This window comes from Rissa tridactyla, chromosome 7, assembly GCF_028500815.1.
Source record: "Rissa tridactyla isolate bRisTri1 chromosome 7, bRisTri1.patW.cur.20221130, whole genome shotgun sequence".
Classification (NCBI taxonomy): Eukaryota; Metazoa; Chordata; class Aves; order Charadriiformes; family Laridae; genus Rissa; species Rissa tridactyla.
The window spans coordinates 53768994-53791471 of record NC_071472.1 but is presented as its reverse complement, the minus strand read 5'-3'; the positions used below and the strand labels follow the sequence as shown (position 1 = coordinate 53791471).

At 40.3% G+C, this 22478-nt stretch overlaps 1 protein-coding gene across 8 annotated transcripts; it reads left to right on the top strand.

Annotated features, from left to right (window-relative positions):
- Positions 1 to 1740: 1740 nt before the first annotated feature.
- Positions 1741 to 19564, top strand: CRK (CRK proto-oncogene, adaptor protein). 8 transcript variants are annotated; one of them, XR_008467580.1, is made up of 5 exons: positions 1741 to 2083; positions 9875 to 10410; positions 13251 to 13413; positions 13735 to 14057; positions 16187 to 16295. XR_008467580.1 is itself a non-coding variant. In XM_054207698.1 (4 exons), the coding sequence occupies exons 1-3, from the start codon at positions 1840 to 1842 to the stop codon at positions 13407 to 13409; spliced, it is 939 nt and encodes a 312-aa protein (XP_054063673.1). In that variant the 5' UTR covers positions 1741 to 1839; the 3' UTR covers positions 13410 to 13413; positions 16187 to 16315. The 8 variants fall into 8 exon arrangements, 4 of the variants coding, with proteins under 4 accessions (XP_054063673.1, XP_054063675.1, XP_054063677.1 ...); XR_008467581.1 differs by lacking the exon at positions 13735 to 14057 and having other exon boundaries at positions 9875 to 10240; positions 13248 to 13413; positions 16187 to 16315; XR_008467582.1 differs by having other exon boundaries at positions 9875 to 10240; positions 13248 to 14057.
- The last annotated feature ends 2914 nt before the right edge of the window (positions 19565 to 22478 follow it).

The window sequence follows — 22478 nt, the reverse complement described above, 5'->3', positions numbered from 1 at the left end:
AACCTCCCGCGGTTTTGCGATTCAGCTGAAAACCGGCGGAGAGATGCGGTACAAGGGTGGGGACGGGAAAAGGAGGGGAAAAACAGCAGCCTGTGGGCCCTCGGTCGAAAGGAGACTTTTTTACAGTGGAGTCAGAAAAATGGTGAATTTTGCCATTGTAAGAAAGTCCTGGTTTGTTTGTTTGAAGTCTGTGAACGACTGAACAGAACGGACACCTTGTCTTGCTGCTGTAATTTAACTCTCCCAGTGTCCTGGCCTCTCAACAAGGACCTGCAGCTTTTCAAATCTGTGAAAAACCTGACATGGAAGCGTGCTATTCATGCAACTGGCTTACCAAATGCCACACGTCACCAGGGAAACTGGGACTCTAGCTTCCAAATAGATTACGACTGGCTCCTACCTACAGTCCATCTGGAGAGAGAACAGCAGAGGAAGGATGTTCATTTGTTAAATCATCAGACAAGTTGAAATCAAGTACCTGGTGTTTTCTTAGATATTTGGTGAACCACAGGCTCCCACCTGTACAACTGAATATTTTCTCACTGGGCTATTGTGAAGGTTAATACAACCCCAGTCACCCGACACAATGCCAAAGTCCCATCCCTGAGACAATTATCACGTTCCAAAGCGCCCTAGAAGAAAGGAGAGATGCTGTCAGCCAGGCAGGGACACAGCACCCTTACAGTTAAGGGCAGCTGTGGTCTAAGATTGTGTTTATGCAAGTGCTGCCACATGGAGACCACACAGTTGGAAAAGCACATTCCTTTCTGGAAAAAGCTCACAGAATTGAGCACAGGTGGAACAGAATTCAATAGACATTTATAGATATTACCCTGGAATTTAAGAGATCTTGGAGAACAATCTTAAAGCGGTAAATATTGCTCCATTCATATTTTGTGCATGTGCATGCACACACGCATTCCTGTGGCACCGGTGGAACTTAAGCTCTTCCCTGTTTGCAGGCCCCTGCGGTAACACAGTCAGTGAACTGTCCTGCGTAAAAATAAACTTTTTCTATTTTTAACCCCAGAACAGCTCATTGGCCCAATTCAGCCTGCAGCCCCATGAAAACAGCTGTGGTGGCACCACTGTGGGGTGGGAATGTGCAGCTGGCAGGGAAGATGAGGGCTGGCACAGCTCTGGAGGAAAAAACACAGGGAGCTGCACCCTTAATGCGCAGACGAGCCTGGCTTCACACAAGCTACCACAGCGAGCTGGAGTCATAGTATCATAGAACGGCTTGGGCTGGAAAAGACCTTAAAGATCATTTCGTTCCAACCCCACTGCCATAGGAATTGGGACACGCAGGGGGTTACCCTACAGCCCTCCAACGGGATGCACCAACTGCAGAGACAAGTCCTGGTCGCCCTCCTGACACAAAGGCCGGGCTACACCGACGCCCCCGGACCCTCCTTCCGCCGGCCCGTGACAGAGAGGCCGATGTGAGAGCACCGGCGAGGCATGAGGGGACCCCGGCCCCGGTCGGTGCTGCTCCCAAGCACCCAGAGCGGCCATCCGGGTGGCGGACAGCCCTCGCCGATACCTCTCAGCGAACGAGGAGCCACCTCAGCTCCGCCGCTCCCTCAGCGCCGCCTTCCCGCCTCAGCCCGCCCTGCGCGCGCCCCCCCTCAGCGCATGCGCAGGGCTCCAATCAGGGCCCCGCCTCGACGGACCGCGCGGGGAGATGACGCCACGCCTTCCCTGTGCGTCTCCCGCGTGAGGTCACATCCGGTAGGTGAGGTCAGGGCAGGGGCCGCCATTTTGGGTGGCAGGGCTGGGCGCGGAGCGGGGCCCGGCGGTGGGGGGGGAGCGAGTGCGGCCTGCGGGCGGGCGGCCCCCATGGCCGGGCAGTTCGACTCCGAGGACCGGGCGAGCTGGTACTGGGGGCGGCTGAGCCGGGCCGAGGCGGTGTCGCTGCTGCAGGGGCAGCGCCACGGGACCTTCCTGGTGCGCGACTCGGGCACCATCCCCGGCGACTTCGTGCTCTCGGTGTCTGAGAGCTCCCGCGTCTCGCACTACATCGTCAACAGCCTGGGGCCGGCGGGAGGCCGGCGGTCCGGCGGCGAGGGCCCTGGGGCCCCGGGTGAGTGACCCCCAGGGCTGGCGGTGCCCCCCAGCCCCTGCCGCCGCAGGGCGGGCAGCTGGAGCCCAGCCCCGGTCTGCGCCTCCCCACGGGCGGCTCCGCTCGCCTCCCGGGCGGCGTTTTAAGTCGTGAGGCTCTTTGTGGTGGAATTAAGTCGCGTTTTTGCAGCTGGGGCTACGGAGCGAGCTGAGCCGTCTGGCTGCACCTGCCTTCCAGCGACCTGGTATCATACTTAAACGTACACTGGAGCTGAGCGCTTATCGCAGCCCTCCTGAAAGGTCCTACAGCTGTAGCGCTCGCACGTTCTTCTGTTTTCATAAACTAGAGTTAATAATTTTGCATGTCATCTCAGCCGGGGGACGGTTCTGTGGAAGTGTCATCTAAGAGTCTAAATTCTGACAAGACAGTTGTGCGTTGGAAGGCAGACTGTGAGGCTAAATTTCAAGTCACGAGCCAAAGTATTACGTGGGTAGCTTAAGTAGTGGGAACTCTTCAGGAATGTAAAGGCAATTGTTCCTTTAAATCAGATGTGAAGTTCATGTGTTTTCCCGCCGGGTGTTGAAAGGGAAGTTTTTATATTATTCCTCATTAACCTAACATGTAATATGAAAACAATGTGTTTAAGTGTAACGCTTATAGAGAAGATACTGATTGTGTCAGAGGGAAAACCATACCATGAGAAGCAGCATTTCTGCAAGTACAAGTGTAACTAAATGAACAAGAGCCCCCAGCCGTGCGGTGTCCTTAGATGTATAAGAACATGAAATAGAAAGGCAGCAGTATCCCTGCTGGGGACATCACTGAAGTTGGGAGTGGAACTGCTGAAGTTTGGATATTAATGCGTGCAAAATGATGTGGGTGTATTGCTAGCATCTCAGAAAGGAACCTCTATGTAATTTTGAAGTGTAGTAAACCTATATAGTAAGAAATTTAGCAAACTTATTTGGCAGAAAGTAAACAGTATATGAATTGCTACACTTTCTGATGGTGATCTGTGGTTGGAATAAGAGACCAATATTGGGAAGATGCAACAGTACTTGTTATGGAAAGGATTTTTCAGTCTCTGCACAGTCTGTAGTTGACTAAGGAGATAATCTAAGAAAAAACGGAAACTGTTGCCAGTAGGTTCGCACTGTTATATAGTAACTTCCTCTGTTCAGGGGAACATTTCAAATTGGCAAATTTGGTAAAGCCTGAAGTTATTGTGTTTATGCCAGGAACCTACTGCAGCGTGCACTCAAGTCGCAAAAAGCTCCACAAGGTAGAAGTTAAAGATGGCTGAATTGAGCTGGAAGTAAAGTGGAAGTTGTTACTGGTGTGGGTAGTAAAATGGTTTGCCGCAAGATGTGGTGGGCTCCCTGTTGTTTCATGTTTGTGAAGACAGAGGTTTATTGCCATAGGTTTGCAGAGGCTTGATGCGGGGATTGTTGAAATGCACGACTGGTGTTACGTTTAGCAGGATAAGTTACCAGGATGGTTTGTTGTGGAATCCAGCCTAATAGGATTTTAAAGACATTAGTGATGAAAAACACTGGAGTATGTGTGCCTGTCACTTCTGGGCATCTCTGGAAAAACAGCGTTTTTCGTGTTATTGTGGTATCGCTTTAGTACATTGCTATCCTAACTTTTTATTGTGTTACATTCTTAAGCTCAGTAACGTTTTGTGTCACTTATGGGCTGGCTGGTGTTGTGGCTGTTAAAAGATTCTGGAGTTTTGGTGTTCTTTTTAAAAAAATCAGTCAATGCCCTGTTTTAAATGTTTATGTGTTTTAGAAGAGTAGCTGCTATTGTAGCTGTGTAGGCTGTTGGCACAGTAGGCTTAATATATGTTAAAAAGTGTAATTATGTTTTGGTTGGTCTCTTTTTCTTTTCTTTCTTTTTTTTTTCCCCTCCTGGATGTTAAGAGGATAGGTGACGCATCATTCCTGCACTACAGATACTACTATGCTGAGATTTTAGTAGTTTTAAATAAATCATGCCTCCATGCTGATACTGCTTTCTTTTCACCCTCAAACCAAAGAAGGTGCGGGGGTGTGTCTGTATTAAATTACACTTAAAGTGTAATTAAGTTTTTCTTTCAGAAAAAAGTAAGTGGGGGGGATGTTCTGCAATGGGAGGGAAGTGAAAACGTTGGTAGAAGAGTGAAGATGGTTTCACATTTGGATAGGGAAGCTAATGCAGTAAAATGAGGTAAATGTTTGCAACTTTTCATGCTTATTTATTGTGGTCAGGCTAAAACATTAGGAAGAACAACTTTACTATGTTAATTACGTGGTATTGGGGTTTTTTTTTAGCAACTGATTGTTTGGCAAATGCACACTTCTCACTGGGAAAATTTGAATCTGAATATGCCAGATCAGGTTCTTAGGTTGATTTTTGTTTGTCTGTCTCGGTAATTGTGTGCAATTCATGACTGCTTTAGCACTGCTGGGTGTAGGGAATGCTAGGAACCTAGCTTCGATACAGAATGAATGAGATGAGGAGCTTTGGCTTCCCTAATATAAAAAGCCATAGTGTCACAAAACCGTGATATTTTCTTCCATTTCTAAAGTATAAAATAAATTTGCTAACTTTTTGTTAAATTCACCTTTTGCCTGATATGCTGCAGTTTCTAATTTCTCGCAGGTGATTTTTCAGCATAAGCAAAAAAGAAATTAACAGAAATTCTCAAAATAGCCATGTCTTCCTGAAATGTTTTAAGGCTGTTAAAAGGAAACAGGATAAATCACTGAATTATGGGAAAGAAAAACACTTTGTTTCCAGTGGAGGTGGAGATTAACGACTGAATCGGAATTAGGGCATCATTTGTGATGAAATATCACAGTCACGGGCTAAAGAAATCCCAAAGAAGACAAAGTCTCCATGCAGACATTAGCATGGTAACGGACAATAGAGGAAATATTTAAATACATCATATGTTTGCAATTTGACATATGAGTCTGGGGTAAAAATGTATGATATGCACTAAAACAAAATGCCTAAAATATCTAAAGAAAGATATGCTTTCTATTGAAAGTACAATGTAGTGAAGCCAGAAACCTTATAGTGGTGTAAAATTTGTCTCTCTGAAGTAGGAAAGTATGATAGATACTGTGTAGAAGGTGGTGTTTTCGCTAAGTATGCATTTTAAGAACATGCTGCTTAACTTACGCTTCTAAATCACTTCCATTATGATTTTAAAAAATTCAGACTGTACTTCCTGGAGTCGGGTAATCTTTACATAATGATATCCGTGCTCAGCTCTGTATGAAGTGGGTTTAGGTAGGCGTGAGCAGTATGATTTAACTCTGACACGTGTGGATTTTTTTGTGGTATTTTTGTATTAAGGTCTTAAAATGCAAACTGTTGGAAGCTTGGAACATGTATGCGTTACACATCTACTTTTCTCGCATCCTCTGATTATCTGCAGAAATGGCAATATGTAACTTATGTAAGAATATTCTGGCGTGCTTAGAGCTCTTCTCAGGAGCTATGAATGGGGTTTTACTGTTTTTATAGAGTGTTCATGGGTATTTACTTGTTTTGCTGAGGCATGAGTAGGGAGGTACTTAAGGACAAGGGGAAAAGGTGTCCCTATGGGGGTTGGGGCAACACACAGGCTGGAATGTGATGGCTTCATAGCAGAGTTCCCATATGCTCCGGGAGGAAACTGGCTTACATCACTGGGATGTCTTGTCTTTGAAACGAAGGCCTTGTGTCTCAGTAACCTTTTTTGATAAGAACAGCCTGTCTTGCCCAAAACGAGCTTTATAAGTTGTGAGGGAGGGACACTGTTACAGACTAGATCTAGAAACAAAAATGAAAACATGTATTTCTGTGAGGTCTTCCCTGCCTGCAAAAGGAAAGCTTACCAATGCTTAGGAATAAAGGGAAAACAGCCTAGTGGTGCTAACACAATTGGAGTGAAGAGAGGAATGTAAAACCCCTGAGATGGCTAAGAAAGTGAGAAGTTGCTTTGTGGTTACACCACCTGCCTGCACTCTTAAGAAGTAGCATATTAGTTGTTTTATACCTCCACTTCCCCAGTATCTGCACAATATTTAAAACATATATAAGCAATCTTTTCCAGACTGACATGAAGCCAACACAGCGTAAAAGTGTTTTGTCAGGAGGGAACATGCATCGTAAACAGAGAACTGACAGGGTCCAGATTTGAAACTGTCTTTGATTCTGGGACACTTTGAATTTTAACTCTTTCCTTGCCTTCCTGAGAGCGGAGGATGCCCTAGCTGTTCTGACGTGCTGAATTGGATGGAATCAGGTTTAAGTCCTTGCGCAGATAGAGCTAGGATGGAATAAATAAGAAAGGTGATACTCAGCCCTTTGTGGTTCTCGTTCAAAGGAATCATCTTACAGAGCTGAGCAGTGCTGCTGGTAGAGGAGGAGCTGAGCAGATCATCTTCCTTCGGCTGTGCAGAGCTGGGAAGAGAATTTCTAGGGCTCTGGTTGTCTGACTTTAATAGGAAGTGACTAAAGTTCCTCCAGTAGCTCAACTTACCTTTGCACGCCCTCTCTTCTTCCTGAGAGCCCTCAGAAGATGCGGACAACGTGCTGCTCAAACTTGTGCCTTCAAGAAAACCGTCCCAGAACCATGAAGGAAAAGAGCTCTACTTCTCCAAAAAGCACTTGCCTTATGCTGTAACTTTTTCTTGTGGTAGATCTTGCCTTAATTTTTCCATTGGCCTACAGGTATGTGATGTGTTGCACTTCAAACAAGAAGCTGAAGAATTCCTCTGATCGTGAAGTCTGTTACTCTTTGAATTTCAGCATACCAGGGAATGACAAAACTCTGAAGCCCGTACTGAATAGAATCATTTCCCTGCTACATAAGTAGGCATCATTCAGCTCAATACCTTGTCACTGAACAAGAGCAGACACAAAAGACTTAAGCTGGTGGAAAGTTTACTGCATACTTGGTAAAGTGTAGTTGTATTTTATTTACGACCTGTGACTTTCAACTATTTTGTCCTTCTTATGCCTATTTTAGCTGAATTTAGAAGTCTTCTATCTAAATTCTCCCGTGAAGAGGTTGCTGCCTTTATATTCTTTGGGAATTAATTTGGATTAAGCTTGTAGATAAAAAAGGTTGTTGCAAAAAGGTTTTCCAGGCCTTAGATTTTTGTAGCTGTGTTTTTTTGTTTTGGGTTTTTTTTTGTTTTTTTTTTTTTTTAAAACAAAAGCTTCAGAAGTGCATGCGGTATTCTGGGAGTGTTATTTTTGTGAAGATGATGTCTCTCCTTTTTGCTTATCTGTTCCTTCAAGGATTGCATTGATCTTTCTGATCCTAGAATGTATTTGGAGAGTCTGTGTTCTCTCACTCTCCTTCAATTGTGGAAAAATATCTTTTAGGATGTGATTTTCCAAGGATGCAGTACTCTGATTTCAGTTGCTCCTTCCCCATATGTAAGGTTCCAGTGGACTTTCCTCTTAGAGTCCAACTTTGGTGCATTTTATTCAGGTGCATTTGGCAGCTATTTCAGGCTGTTACGCATTAATTCAAGAGGGTGAACCTGTTCAAAAGACAAAAAAAAAAAAAACGACATTGCAAAACCCCTTGTTAATCCTAGTGATGATTTTGGTGCTGACAAGGCTGATGAATGTTACTGTTGAACTCCTCATGTCCTATTGAGTTTATGATTTTTCTGCGGACACTTACTTTGCTGGAGACAGAGATTTCAGGAGGTTTTACAAAGGTAACTTAGTGTTTTAGGCTCTAGATTTCTGGTATGTGAAATAAGTTCCATGTCAGTGAACTTACGTGAGATTCCAGTCTTCTCCGTATGACTTCAAAGATCTTTGCTGCCCTGGTCCTCTTAAAGTTTCTATGACTTTTTCTTTTGACATAAGTGTCTACATAAACCTTGATCCTTAAAGGTCCACATCTGAAATAGTAGCAGATACACGCTTGTGTTCTGTCACCAGGTTTGTCTGAAACATGGTGTCTTTACCACTTGTTACAGAGGCTGGTTTCCCACTTCCAATGCCAGCTGAAGTGCGGCATTCCCAGAGCATATTCTGTGCTCATGTAGTGGATGTTTTGAAGTGCTGTAGGGATGCTGCCTGGCCAGACAGAATTAATCTCTTGTGAGACCACAGAGCTAAGAACTGCCACTGAGATGAAATTCCAGAATTCTTGCTAAGTCTAGAGCTGTAAGTTACATCTTGTCAACAAAAGTTGAGGGAGTTTTTGCATCTTTCCAGCATTATGCTTTGGGAGAATAAGGTGTGGAATGTTCTCTTTCTATATTTCATGTTTCTTACTGGCATTTACATTAGCTTCCTTATCTCTTGGTGAAGCCAGTTTGTGTTTTGGGGTTTTTTTTGTAATTTTTTGAGGGTATTGCTTTTGTGTTTTGGCTCAGTGCTCATTTCTTTTGAAAGTCTTTCAGGGCTGTTAATGCATGCAAATATGCATTTTCCAATGACTTAGTTCTGCTTCTTTGGATTTCCTGTAACCAGATTCAGTGATGTTTATGTTCCTTCAGGATACTTCAAAACTTATTTATCGGGTGTTTGTCTATGTTGATCTTATTGAATCTGCCCTTTTCTCTATTAGAACCCCTTTTTGCTCTCTTGAAAGAACTTCTTGTAATGTTAGCTTTCCATGCTGACAGTGCTGCTTTGAAGGGGGTTTTGGATCAGTGACAGCTTGAAGAATTCTGCTAGCTTTGTACTCAAGAGCTAAGTCTCGGAACTGTTAGATATTCCCTGCAGAGAAACAGACTTGCAAAGTAAGCATCTCTCTCTTGCTAAAAGAGTTACTCATTAAAGCATAAATCTTTTCCTCTCCACTACCCTCCCCCAGCCTTCCACAATTCTTCCCATAACTGATTACCCAGGGTATGGTGCATGGTGGAAATAGAACATCATGCGTATGTTTTTCCCCAGCTGAGCCCGAAGAACATAAAATGGAAAAATAGTGCAGCGCACGGGTTGAAAACTGAAATGGATATCTGCACTTTGGTGCTTCTAATGACTTGAATATGAACATCGTCTGTATTTTAATGTATCTGGGGTTCAGATTTATAGCGTAGGTTCCATCTGACAAATATGGCAAAGAAACCGTAAGACTTGAGATTAAAAGACTGAATTATGCCCATTATAAAAAGTGTGTTGTTGCTTTTCATTGCATAAAATATACATAATTTCTATAATGGTACCTTTTATCAAAACGAAAAATAGCTTCATTTGCTCATTCACATAAATTGTTTGCTGCTGTGCTAAGCTGTTTTCTGTAGTGTCCATGCCTTTAACCCAAGATACATTGCAACAGGTAAAGAACCATTATTGCAGTGTTGTCCTTTTGAAATAACTTTGAACTGCAAAAGGGAGGTAAAAAAAATAAAAATAACTTCCTCGAAATTGTACCAAAATTTCATTTGGTTTCTAGATTTAGAGTATAAAACAGGAAAAAGGGAATGGTCTGTTACTGAAAATTTTATAGGCTCCTGAGAAACTCACATGTACTGAACGTTTTCATTTGTTGGGTCCATACAACATTTAAGGAAACAAGTTATTTTTATCCTAAGTTGGAAAGTTTGGCAGTGCCAAACTATTTCTTTTTTCCTTCTTTGACAAAATCTTTAAAAATAAAACTCTATCCTCAGGATTGTGATAGTGCTGTCTTTGATTAGAATTACACAGAAGATCTGAATACAATGAATGTTAATCTAAAGATGACCAAATTCAGTATCAAATTACTGATCTGTAAATATATTTGTCTTCTCAAATGTTTATTTAACAGTTTTAACTGTTGTATGCTGTCTTTGACGTATTGCCTTCTTCTTTCAGGGTTGAATCCCACCAGATTTCGAATAGGTGACCAAGAATTTGATTCTTTGCCATCTTTACTGGAATTCTACAAAATACACTATTTGGACACTACAACCTTGATAGAACCAGTTTCCCGATCCAGGCAGAATAGTGGCGTTATCCTCAGGCAGGAGGAAGCTGAGTATGTGCGAGCTCTCTTTGACTTTAATGGAAATGATGAAGAAGATCTTCCATTTAAGAAAGGAGACATACTGAGAATCCGGGATAAACCTGAAGAGCAATGGTGGAATGCAGAAGACAGCGAAGGAAAGAGGGGAATGATACCTGTTCCTTACGTCGAGAAGTATAGACCTTCCTCTGCTTCAGTATCTACTCTGATTGGAGGTAACCAGGATAGTTCCCACCCACAACCACTGGGTGGGCCGGAGCCAGGGCCCTATGCCCAGCCCAGCATCAACACTCCGCTCCCTAACCTTCAGAATGGCCCTATTTATGCCCGGGTTATCCAGAAGCGAGTCCCTAATGCCTACGACAAGACAGCCTTGGCTTTGGAGGTACATAATGGGCAAAACTTAGAAGGAAGAGATCTGTTCAAGGGATTTCCCTTTCAATCACATTATAGTTTTGTAGGAATATGAAAGGGAAAAGCATTGTAATACTGGTTTTACATCACGATTAATAAGTTATGGATAAAGGCTTTTTTTTTTTAAAATGAATAAGTGACTAGAGTCACTTGTAGACTAGAGTTTGATTATTATAGCATGTTTAGGTTACTGAACCAATATCATGTCTTTTGTCAAACATCACTAACATAAATGTTTCCCCATCCATGTTTTCATTTCTGAAATCTTTTATTTTAGGGGGGAGGGAGAGGGAGCAGTTTGTAAGTTGTGTGTCTGAACCTGTATTCACTGTTGCTTGCCTCACCCTGTCTTTAAAAGGTGTGCTGGGTTGGTTGGTTCTTGTTTTTGTTTTCAATCTGTCAGCAGTGTAAAAGCAATCAGTGGAAACATTGATAGTCACTTTAAAATTACATAGACTGAGATGATGATCGCACATAGGGTTTTATTATAACATCTTGATCTCGAGCAGAGTACTTCGGTTTTTTGTTTGTGAAGCAGGAACATACATTACAATTCGTTAGGGTGGTTTAGTGTAAAGCAGTGATTGATGGAGTATGATTTGTAATAAAGCAGTGAGTTTCCCTAAGTTTAATTCACTTCCTGATAGGATCAAGTACTTTTATGTGCCCTTTTTGATTTTTTTTTTTCTTCCTCTTAAAAAGGAGAATAGTGCTCTATCTCTACGCATCAGATAGTTATCCCCCAAGTTACATTTGAGGAAATTGAGATGAAGGTATTCTCAGTGGCAGACCTTTGCCTTAGGATGATATGTAAATTGTATCCTTTAATCTAGGCTTTCTTTGAGCTAAAGGCTCTGGAATTTCCTGATACCTAATTGACTTCCTGTTTATATAACATTTTAAGTACTTGGGAAAAAACAGTTTCTGTGCTGAGTCAGAGCATCTCCTCTTCACTCTCAAATACTTTGTTTAATCATGCATATTACAAAAGGTATTTCAGTGATGTGGCAACTATAGGTATGTGCCTTTCGTACAGAACTGGCAAATGCAGCACATTCTACAGATCCGATAATTGATGTACAACCTGGGAGATGTGAAATGTTTCCCTGTTGTAGGTAAAAATTTGTCTAGGGAAGCCATGTAAATACACTCATGAGTTACTATACGTTCTGTTATATTTTGGAATCAAAAGACAGCCAGGATACAGAACACAAATTTTTGGGTTGAAAAGCACGTATAGAAATTTATGCCAAGTCAGATTTTGGGGAAATGTGAAGATTGTAACCTTCAGACTTTCATACAACCTAAAATGCTATCTCTTCTTTTTCCCACTCTGTACACCCAGCCGCCTCCTAGAGCTTGGAAATATTGAATGTTGTTGTGGACTGTTGCAATTACCAGACGTTAGATTTCTTTTGAGCCATTGGAGATGATGTTGTGGCATATTTATCAAAACCCTTTCGGGTTTCCTTCTGGGTTTTGTTTTATTTATTAGTGTGCTACCAGTATTCTCTTAACTTTACATTTTATTTCACTTAGAACCCCACAACGCTGCCCAACTCACACTTCAGTAGCATGGGGTGAAAGAGAGAGTGTGAGAAAATATTGATAAACTAGGCCGTCATAAGCAACTTTGAGTGAAAGCAAAATCCTTTATGGGCTGAAGAACAGCTTGTAAGAGCCATGGCTGATCTGTTAGTTCTGTTGATACCTGTGCTTTAGAAAGGGTAGTTTCATGGAGAACATCTCTGTTCTGAGCTAATTTGCACTACTAGTGTTTTTAACTAACGCATGATAATAGGCTAGATAGCTGAAGTGTTTGGGAGGGGGGACTGGGAATTGTGTAGGCTCTGCCCATCTGTGTAAGGATAGAAGTAAGATTTATAGTGTCTTGCTACCATTATATTAGAACAATGGTGTTTGTAGGCCTTGTAAACGTATTTAAATACTTACTAGTTGACATGTGGAACCTCTTGGTTAGGATGATATATACCTGTCTTGCTACAGCTCCACATTTAAGATGTGCAGTAATAGTGGTGGTTCTTTAGTCTGTATATAATATCGGGAAAGTTTAGTTTTAAAATGTTAGCTATTTATCACTGCTTCTAGTAAGCATTTCTCACTGCTTTGCAGCTTTTATCTTTTCAAATTGCAATGTTACTGAGTTGCTTTCAGTATCTGTACAGGAGAAAATAGCATTATGCATTTCGCTTTCTCCAAGTTTTTCTTCATCCTGTCTATCAAAGTACTGTTTCTTGTTGTCTCCTTTTTTCACGTTCCCTTTCACTTCATGGTGTTCCTTCTCTGTTTATTTAGAGATCTCTTTCTTAGATAACTTAGTAGAAAGCATTATGTAAACCTTATCAGCCCATTTTTGCCCAGACCTCTTAATAACTATAAATACAGAAAGTGGGATTCTTTCCAAATTAAAACTCTTATCCTTAAATCTGGCAATATTCATGGGTGGGGGCGGATCCCACTGTCTCTCTTAGGAAAATAGATTCTTAACATCAAACATTTTTGGCCCAAACTGCCAACAGAATATCTGTACTGTTCTATTATTTTAAAACTGACGTGGTTTTGAAGAGCTCAAGAAAGGAAGATCAGAGCAAATTATGTTCTAATAAAGGCTGTGTTGTATTATAGAAAAAAGATTCATCAGAATAAGATAACTTTTACTTTGCTTGTAACTGGACCTATTTGAGGAGTTGTCAGTCTATATTAAAGAGAAAAGAGAGGAGAAAAAGGCAAGATCTATGTGGTGAATGACTCTGAGATCGATCAATTTATTTTTTTTCTTTGTAACAGTAGCAGAACTCTGCCATTTTGACCTTACCAAAGAGGAGTACTTGGAATAAAACCACAGCATACAGAAGTCTTCACATGAATCTTCAGTTTTGCTTTGAAGCATATGGGATATACTTAGTTTTAAAACTTCTGATGAAGACTGAGACAAATCTGGCTTTATAGCAGGGTACAGTCTTGTTCTTGAGGTGCTGTGCTTGGTGGGATGATGCACAATAACGCTAATGATACCGTAAATCAACATTAAAAGGATTCAGAGAGTACACTTCTAGTCTAAATGTTTTAAAATTCCAGCACTTGTACATGGGTAATTTTTTTAAGGTTCTGTGTATTGTTTTCAGGAGAGTGTTTGAACTAAAGATAAATATGCAGAGTTTCAAAGCAGATCTAGAAAGATCTGTAAGTTATGAAGGAGTTAATTGAGCCATTTTATTAAGCCGGCATTTGTGAAATGACCCATGCTTACTTCAAGTCAGTCCTGCTTTGACAGGTCTAAAGATATATGTGAAAGAAATGTGAATGAAGGATTCTATCAGAGAGAGCGGTTGCTAAATGAAATTACCATAACGGTGAAAAAGGAATATTTAAGTTCAGAGGTCTTTCCTCTTCTAACAATTACTGAAATGCAAATTTTGGGTGTAGCTCCTCGTAGTAAGGAGAATTTATAAATGGGTGTCCCTTTGCTGCAATGACCCTGTAACACCCCTGAAAACCAACCAAACAGCTACAGGATGGTTCTGGGAGTGGGGCAGTGTCACAAGCATCCCATATTCTATCTCACTATCATTGCACTGGTGAACCCACCTTTTGCAGGTGAGTTTGTCGTAAGGTATCTGAGATAAACTCTATATGAACATAAAGTAGTGTGTGATGTTCTTTGGGAGCAGAGAGGCCAGCAGTCTAAGAAAAAAATCTTAGAGATAGCAAGCTAAGCACAACTTGTGCTTTTTCTTTCCTCCTGGGTTGCAGGTTATATACTTCGCTGTTGAAGGCCGTTACATAGCTTATATCCAGGTCTGAAGCAATTTAAAGTTATCTAGGATAGTGTTCTTCTAATGGTCGTGATTAGGAAATAAGATTTTCTACTTCTAGGATTGTCACATTTATTCTTATCTGTGTTAAATTACAGCTGATGTATTGTTTTGGTCAACAGAGTATTTTTATTCATACAACCCCCAAGTGATTATTAGCAGTAGCAAAATTACACACGTTGCATGATTAAATTCCTAAAGAGCTGAAACTAGCATTCAGTGCTCGAGGAAGGGCTCGTTTTTGCCTGTAGCAAATACGTAAGAGGATTTTCTTCAAAATATGATTCATTAAAATGTCTATACTAATGACTACAAAAGGAAAAAATAAAGCTCTACAGCAAGAGTCCCAAGCGTGCCTCTCATTACCAGATAAGTAATCATCAGAGGTATGGGAAGCTTAATTAAATGTCTGTGTAGTGGTTTGAATTTATGAACTGTTAAAAGCTGTTCTGGCGAAAGATTGCAAGCGATTAAAACCTGTAAAGTTAATGGAGATTGGTAACATCTTAAATTGTTTTCCGTGTTCTTCATTCACTGCCTGGAAAGTGACAATAATGAGATTCCATTTTGGATTAATTTGGAGCACGGTGATGAGCATCTGTGTAAACTAGTAACTGTATATTCAGTAAATTTCTAGATGAAATGCAGTAAGGCTTGTGGCCATGCCTTGAGAGTTTATTTACAATATTAGGGAAAGAAAAAAGAGTATATCTATCCCAAAAGCATTCTCCATCTGTGACCCAGGAAGAATTCTGAAAACCATTGTCTTTTACTTGCAAATAGGATTATTGATAAAATTTTATACTGCGAGCTAGAAACGGGTAGACAGCTTTTCAATGTTGCACTTATTAACTCTTCAGTGACTGTATTTACAATGTAAATTATGCTTTCTTAGGTTGTATAAGTGCTACATAATTAAAGTACCCTCCAAGATTCAGCAGATTAGAGCTAGATTTGCTGTCCCAACTCAAACTACATGACTGCACAGCCTTGGGAAAGGGACTGCAGTGCAGTTTTCCACCTTTGTCAAAAGGAGACAATACCTTTAGAATTGGTTATGTGAACATTAGGTTGGAGATTAGAATATGAGATATATTACCATGCTTTTATTTAGTGTAGTAGATTAGAACTGGATACTTTTAAACTAGACCTTATTGTTTCATTGGTCCATAGTAACCATTCTTTTATTTTGCTAGCCAAACAATTCAGATATCAGAAGGAGAGGGCATCAATTGTCTTTACTAAACCCATGGAGTGAGTTTATGTGAGAAATCCATGGTGGTCAAGATCATCTGGCCTCGCCTCTGGTAGTGGCTGGTTGTGGATCCTCAGAGTAAGGACAGAGCAGCCTTATGGCACTGCTTCTTATGGCCCTATGTATTCTCCCAATGTCTTACAATCTGTGGCTGTGTATATATATAGACCCCACTTATCCAGAACTTTTTTTCAATACCACCTGAAAAAACACTTAGTGGAATTTCAAAATTAAGAAGCTGTTTAACTTGCAGATTAGTGCACACTTTGTACACCTGCAAGCCGTCCCTCCCTTAATGAGGTTGATGCAGTATAAGCAGAGTACAAGCCTGTGTCAATTCAGGGAGATGCATTTAATGTGATAACAGCTGATGTCAAGTCCCAAGAGTGCTCTGAAAGATTGGTGTTGGATTGCAGGCTCTTCAGTTTAGGTAGTTCTCACCTAATCTAGGTATCCTTCTTTCTCTCTATACTTCCTTCAGGAGTGAATGACATTGAGTGGTAGGCTGATGTTATCAAAAATGGTCAAGACTAAAACTACTTTTTATAGAAGTGTATCTTGGTACACTTGGGTGATCGACACCAAAGGGGAGGGGTAGCAGCCCAGTTTGTGTGTTTTCTTTGAATTATAACACTTTCTTATTTCTCATCCTTCAGGTCGGTGAGCTGGTAAAGGTCACAAAGATTAACGTGAGTGGTCAGTGGGAAGGAGAATGTAACGGCAGACGTGGTCACTTTCCATTCACGCATGTCCGCCTGCTGGATCAACAGAATCCTGACGAGGACTTCAGCTGAGTGTGGCTCAACAGTTGCGCTTACAGATGGGAACAATCTCAACTTGTTTTTATTGCAGATGCCATCAAGACTATGTTCCGACAGATGTTCGAAAGCGGTATTGCTTGTATAAGCATTCTGATAACCTGCAAACCCCTGGGACTGAACACCACCATTCCTTAATCAAGGGTCATGTAATTCAGGGTACGACAGTAGATAACTTGTGTGTCAAGTGGCAGAACTAGTACATGATTATAGGTTGTAATGCCTGCTTATGTCCATGTGCACAGCGGACTGGACCTTGCCAGCAGCAGCAGTTGGAGAAAGCAGTAATGTAGATGTTACGGTAACATTTATAGCTCTCTCCGGTCCTATTGCTTATGTTGCTTCTTCCTCAGGCAATGAACATCAACCTTAGACAATTCAATATATAGATAGAAATTTCACAAATATATCCTGGAGCTTTCTCCAATATTTTTTTTCCATCCTGAATTCTCTGTCCTGGAAAGGCTATATAGTACTTTGCATGGTCAGCTAACTATGCACGGTACAGGTTTATGTAGAGCCCACTGGGGACAGCCTTATGATTTACAGATGCTTGCCATTTTAATGGTAAATGACAGATCAAATCCACCTTGGAATTCTAGAAGTTTGTGGACACTAGATTGATTTCTTCAGTACTGTTGATGCTTCAAACGTAGCAGCTGATTTTAAATTAAAATTTCTATTAACACACCAATATCTCTTTTTTTATCCAGAAATATAAGGCTTATGGAAGTGTAAACATCCGTATCAGTGCTGATAAATACGTGCGTAGCACTTTAATGCATAGCTTTAAAGCAGTGTTTGAGTCACTAAATATACTAAAATATTGACACTGCTTTCCAGTACAGTTAAATTATATAGGGCCAGTTTAATTTTTCTAGAATTCTTCAATACTCCTACTGTACAATACTCTTACAGTACAAATCGGTGTCAAACATGGTGAACTGACAAACCAAATATTACTTTTATTTTAAAGTTACTCTGGGGACTCTTCTGGTTTAATTCCTATCTGTAAAATATTTGATAGTGAATTCATGAGGATTTTATTTTTAATAAACTAATGGAAAATACTTGTGTGCTTCTGGATTGATTCTCAAAAGGCATAATAGAGTAAATATGGCTTCATAGCTCATAATGCAAATCAGTGCATTGAGTAGGTGGTATTATGCACTGCTTGATTTTTATTTTTATTTTTTAGTCTGTTCTTCTAATTATCTGGTTTTCTCTAACATAAATCAGAATGGATTCAGTAAGTTTTGTAAACTGAAATTAAACACTGAAGTAACTATCCCTTGCCTGTACCCTGGATTGTTTTCCAAACACAGCACTCTAGTGACCAAACTTAAGCGAATTTTGTAACTTTGACTACAGTGTAATCCATACAGAACAGTTTTTCTAAATAGTATCAAACTGAAAATGTTATTTTGGTTGATGCAAACTGTGTGACTAGAATGGCTCATTGGTTGGAAATGCTGCGAGGGCTAGTTCCCACTGCAAAGGCTATTGCTGCAAGGCACCGACCCGTTCAACAGAATACTGGTAACACTTTACCTCAGAACTGTGTAACATGCTGGAAACGATAATATTTCTGTTATATTTAAGTACTAGTTGTTTTACTTCAAAACTAATCCATCAGCAAGTCTGACTAATTTTCAGGTAATGGGCACTCATTAATTCTGTAGACTAACGCCAATGTACGTTAATCATACTTTTCCATCACCGGTCTCGTAAGCACTACTGAAGGTTATTAGCAAACTGACAGTTGTGGCAGTGGTGTAAGAATGGTACCAAGGGAATTGCAGTGCTCTGCTAGCTTGGATTGCTGTTCTGGTTAGGGTGATATGCCAGTGACTGTGGGATCTCTTCTAGCTTAGTACAAAATGTACTTTGAGGAAAAAAAATTGAGAAACTAACTCTAGGTTCTGTAACACATTGGTTTCTTTAAGGCTAATTTGTATTTTTCCTCTGACCTTGACATTTACTATGACTGATTTTTTTTATTTTTTTTCAATGGCTGCACTCTAAATAACAGACTTAATACTGAGTTTATCAGTTGCCCATATATGCTTATATTTTTCTTCAGGTATTGCAAAAGAAACATAATGAACTGTGTGTTCTTAGAGTAACACAGTTTGTTCTGAAGTTTTTTCCAATTGCAGTTAATGAAAGCCTGTATGTTTGTACCTTTCCAATCAGCAATTATTTTAAGATACCAAAAGAACTGTTTTTTGAAAGGAATTATATTATGCAAATCTTGCCTTTTTAATATGAAAGACAAATTGAACTAAATAGCAAATACCCTGCAAACTTTGTAGATGTGTTTTTGTTAAGACTGTATAAATTGCGAATATTTGTACACTTTGAAAGAGCAGAAAAAAAAGAAACTAGAGGAGTCTTAATAGCTGCTGTTGCACTAGAATCCTACGTTCTTGTCGAGCGGTTTTTTCTTAGTCAACTGATACATTAATGCAACTGTTTTCCACTATTCAGTTCTAAGCTGAGATGTGATTTTGTTTGATAGGTGATAGAAATGAATATGTTTGCATTTGGATGAAATAGACATTTCAACTTATCAAGCTCTTAAAAGGAAAATAAGTAGAACATATGTTCATGAACATGTAGATTAAATCCTTTTGTGGCCTTTGTTTATCCTCTTCTATTTGTTCCCTCCCTTCTCCCCGATGCGTGCAAAAAATCATTGCTAAGAATGTTGGTCACAATCTTTTGTCTCTACTTGGCTGTGTTTTTGGTCTCTTGTGCATAGGCAGGTGTTAGAACTAGAATAATCATTTCTAGAAATACACCGTGAAAGCAGAATGCTCAATTACACTGTGTTCTTCTGGTGCATTTATACATTATATCACACTAAAAAGTACAACTGGCTGCTATGGTTTTTTAATATATATTTCATTTTGGTAAACCCCAGCCTTTTTACTAATATTTGACCTGGTTAAATCTTGTTAATCTGTTTGAATTGTATTTGTTAATAATGCAAATATTTCTAATCATCTTAAAACACTTCATTTTTGTTAATGGTTTTGGGGAAGGATTCTAACCAAACCAGTTTGAAGAAAAATATGAACATGTGCCATTGTATTATAACACTATCCACTTTCTTGACAGTTAAAGTCTTTTTTTTTTTTTTTTATTTTTTGTAGCATGTAATGTATATGTTCATAGTACGTGAAGTAAATAAAAGTATAGCCAAAACTTTGACTTGGTGTCACTCTCAATTAGCTGTCATTGGAATACTTGCATTTAATAATCTAAACATAGAATTGCAGGCATGGCCATTTTTAATTGTTCGTACTCGTATGAAAAGAATTAACACTTGCAGAAGTAAAATAAACTGAGGTAACTAAAATAACTTACCAACCAGTAAAATCTTACGGCCTTTTGAAACAAGGTGACTTTCTGTAATCGCTTGAGTTCCTTGAGTCAAAGGGGTGGGGAGGGAAGGTATATTCTCAGTGCAGAAGAGGGCTCATGAGGAGTGTTAAGATGAGACTTTGTAGCTATTGTTCTCACTTCTACCTACACGGGCTATCAGGAAAGAGTTTGGTGATTCTTTGGATTGTGTGTGTCTGTTTGGAAAGATGAATAAGCTGCTTATTCATTCTTCAGAATTGTTAGTAAAAATGTAGATTTAAGGATACAAATTAATAACCAACAAGAATCTTGTACAAGAGTCTACTGATGGTTCAGACGGACGTGTTTCTGAGTGTGGTAGTGGGAGAGCACTGTTTCAATGAAAGACTAAGATTTGCAGTGTACTGTCAAGGGATGAGGCACAGAAAATGAGGACCAGAACGCCTCTATCCATGTGGGAGAACATCTGTAACATGCATCTGCATTAGACCTGCTTTTGCCATTGTTCTCCTTAAAAGCTGCAAGGGGAAGTGGCCTCTAGGCCTCCAAGGATAGGATCTTGATGGCAATACTATATCTAAAGCCAGACACACTTTAATTTGGGGTGTACACCAAAGAACAGTTCTAGCCTCATGCTAGTGCGTTCTTTAACGTGGTGTGCCGTAGTTAATCATGGACCAAAACCTTGAGGCGTTCCAAAATCCCTTCGGGAGGTGCTCCCCAGTTCCACAGGCTCTTGCTACATGGAAAAGGTCATGTTGTACGTGTCCATTGTAAAAGTATACGAGGACTCAGTCTTGTTAGCGTTGGTACTACCGTAATCATTTTCCTTGCTGGTAAGGGTAAGGACAGCATTTGTTTTCTTAGTCACTGCATTACAGTGATGACTCATATTTTAGCTGATTCATATTCAGTTGGCCGGCTACTACAGATAACTTTCCCGGTCATTGCTGTTTGGTGGAGTCTTCAAGTGGGACGTTATTTGCTAAATGAGTGACTTCACATTTAAGTGTACTGAGATGTCAGCCAAGTTTTCCTGTTACGTCTCCACACAATAAAGGTTACTCTATCAGCTTCAGATGGAAAAAAATTAAATTTTCGTAGGTAAAAGTACTGCCTACTGCTTTGCTCCAGCGTTCACGCAACTTGGCTGCAGCAGAGCTGCTATGCAAGAGTGCTTTTTAAGGAGATTACCTGAGATAATTTCGGAGCTCACTGCAGCCAAAAGGAAGAGGTTCTACATGCCTTTCCATGCTTCCCTGACAGTCATGCCCTCCTGCCATTTAACCTCGGACTGGTATTCACAGAACTCTGTGAGCTGCTGTAACACAGGGCTCATGCAGAAAATTATTGTCCCTCCTTCCAACAGTGGTTTTTGGCTGCAGTAGAGGTTGAATCAACTTATGTAAAAGTTGAGGGTGCAAGGGGCAAGCAAGGATTGCATCAGCAAATTATGCTTTCGGTATTTCCCTGCATTAGACTGTTTACTCCTCATGCTTCCCAGATCCCTGACGACTTTCCAAATATTCGCATGCCACCTGTAACAAGTGCATTCAAAAATATTTGAAGTGTTTAGACAATAAGCTATAATTGAGTAAGTGTATCAAGCGTGCACCTCACGTTTGGCAACTGTATGCCTGAAGTAGCCTGGTTTATTTGTGTTGTTGGGCTCTCTATAACTTGAGTACCTGCTGAACGTGAGCATCACAGAAAAGTTCCTAAATCGATGCAGATCTAATTTGTTGTGCAAGCTCCCATACAAAATTAAGTCTCAGGTGCTGAAAAACAGACTGTCTTGGTCAAGATTTATGAAGTGCGGAGGCGATTTGCAAGTCTTGCAATGAGATTTAGTATATTTACACAAATAAGTGGTGATTCTGTATGCTGCTGGGATCTTTGGGGTGCCTACCAGAACTGCCTTGGTAATGGCAGCATGTATTTACAAACAATTCAGAGGTAAAGGTGTATGATGATTCACAATTTCAACAAAATCGGCATTTTCTGATCATATTTTGACTAAGTTGAAAACAGCAATTTTTTTTTTCTGGACTTGACACCTAATTTTCACCTTAGTCCAGACACACTAATGTCTTTGTTTTTTCTTTTATGGAATTCTGATTAGATAATCCTGAGATGTGAAAAAAAGTCAGGGCCCAAAATATCCCATGGAAACAGACCCTTGATTTTTTGAGTAGGCAAACAGTGATATAAACACCACTCTGATACATTTTTAGGTTTATTTGGAAGAAAATCGTAATGTTATGTAATTTTTACATACCCTAAAGCTCTTGTTCACCAACTGAAATTAAGTGTGTTAAAATGAATCAGGAAACAATAAACGATTCAAAAAAAAAATGTCCTTTAAATGGTGCTTACGGTGTGAGCCCTCAGTCGCGCATCAGGAGGCCATTTCAGTGGGCACAATAGAGTAAATAGGAGGGTACCTGATATTGCATCCAAGAGGTGCCAGGGCCTGCTCGGTTTCTGCTGTGTATCCAAAACTGCCGAGGCCTTTGTGCACTTCTCCACCTCAGGAAGGCCGGGAGTTTCTAAACCCACTCGTCCTAGGAGACCCTGGAAAAAGAGAGATTAGAGACTTCATTCACAGCTACCCGGAGCAAATCTTTGAAGATTAAATTTATACCAGGCAAGCATAATCCGTTTTAGTTTTCTCAAACCATTCTAATTCTGCAAACTGAGGCGTTAATCTCAATTATTTCAGTGTATGCTCCATTTTTTCAGAAGAACTCTGTGAGGAACT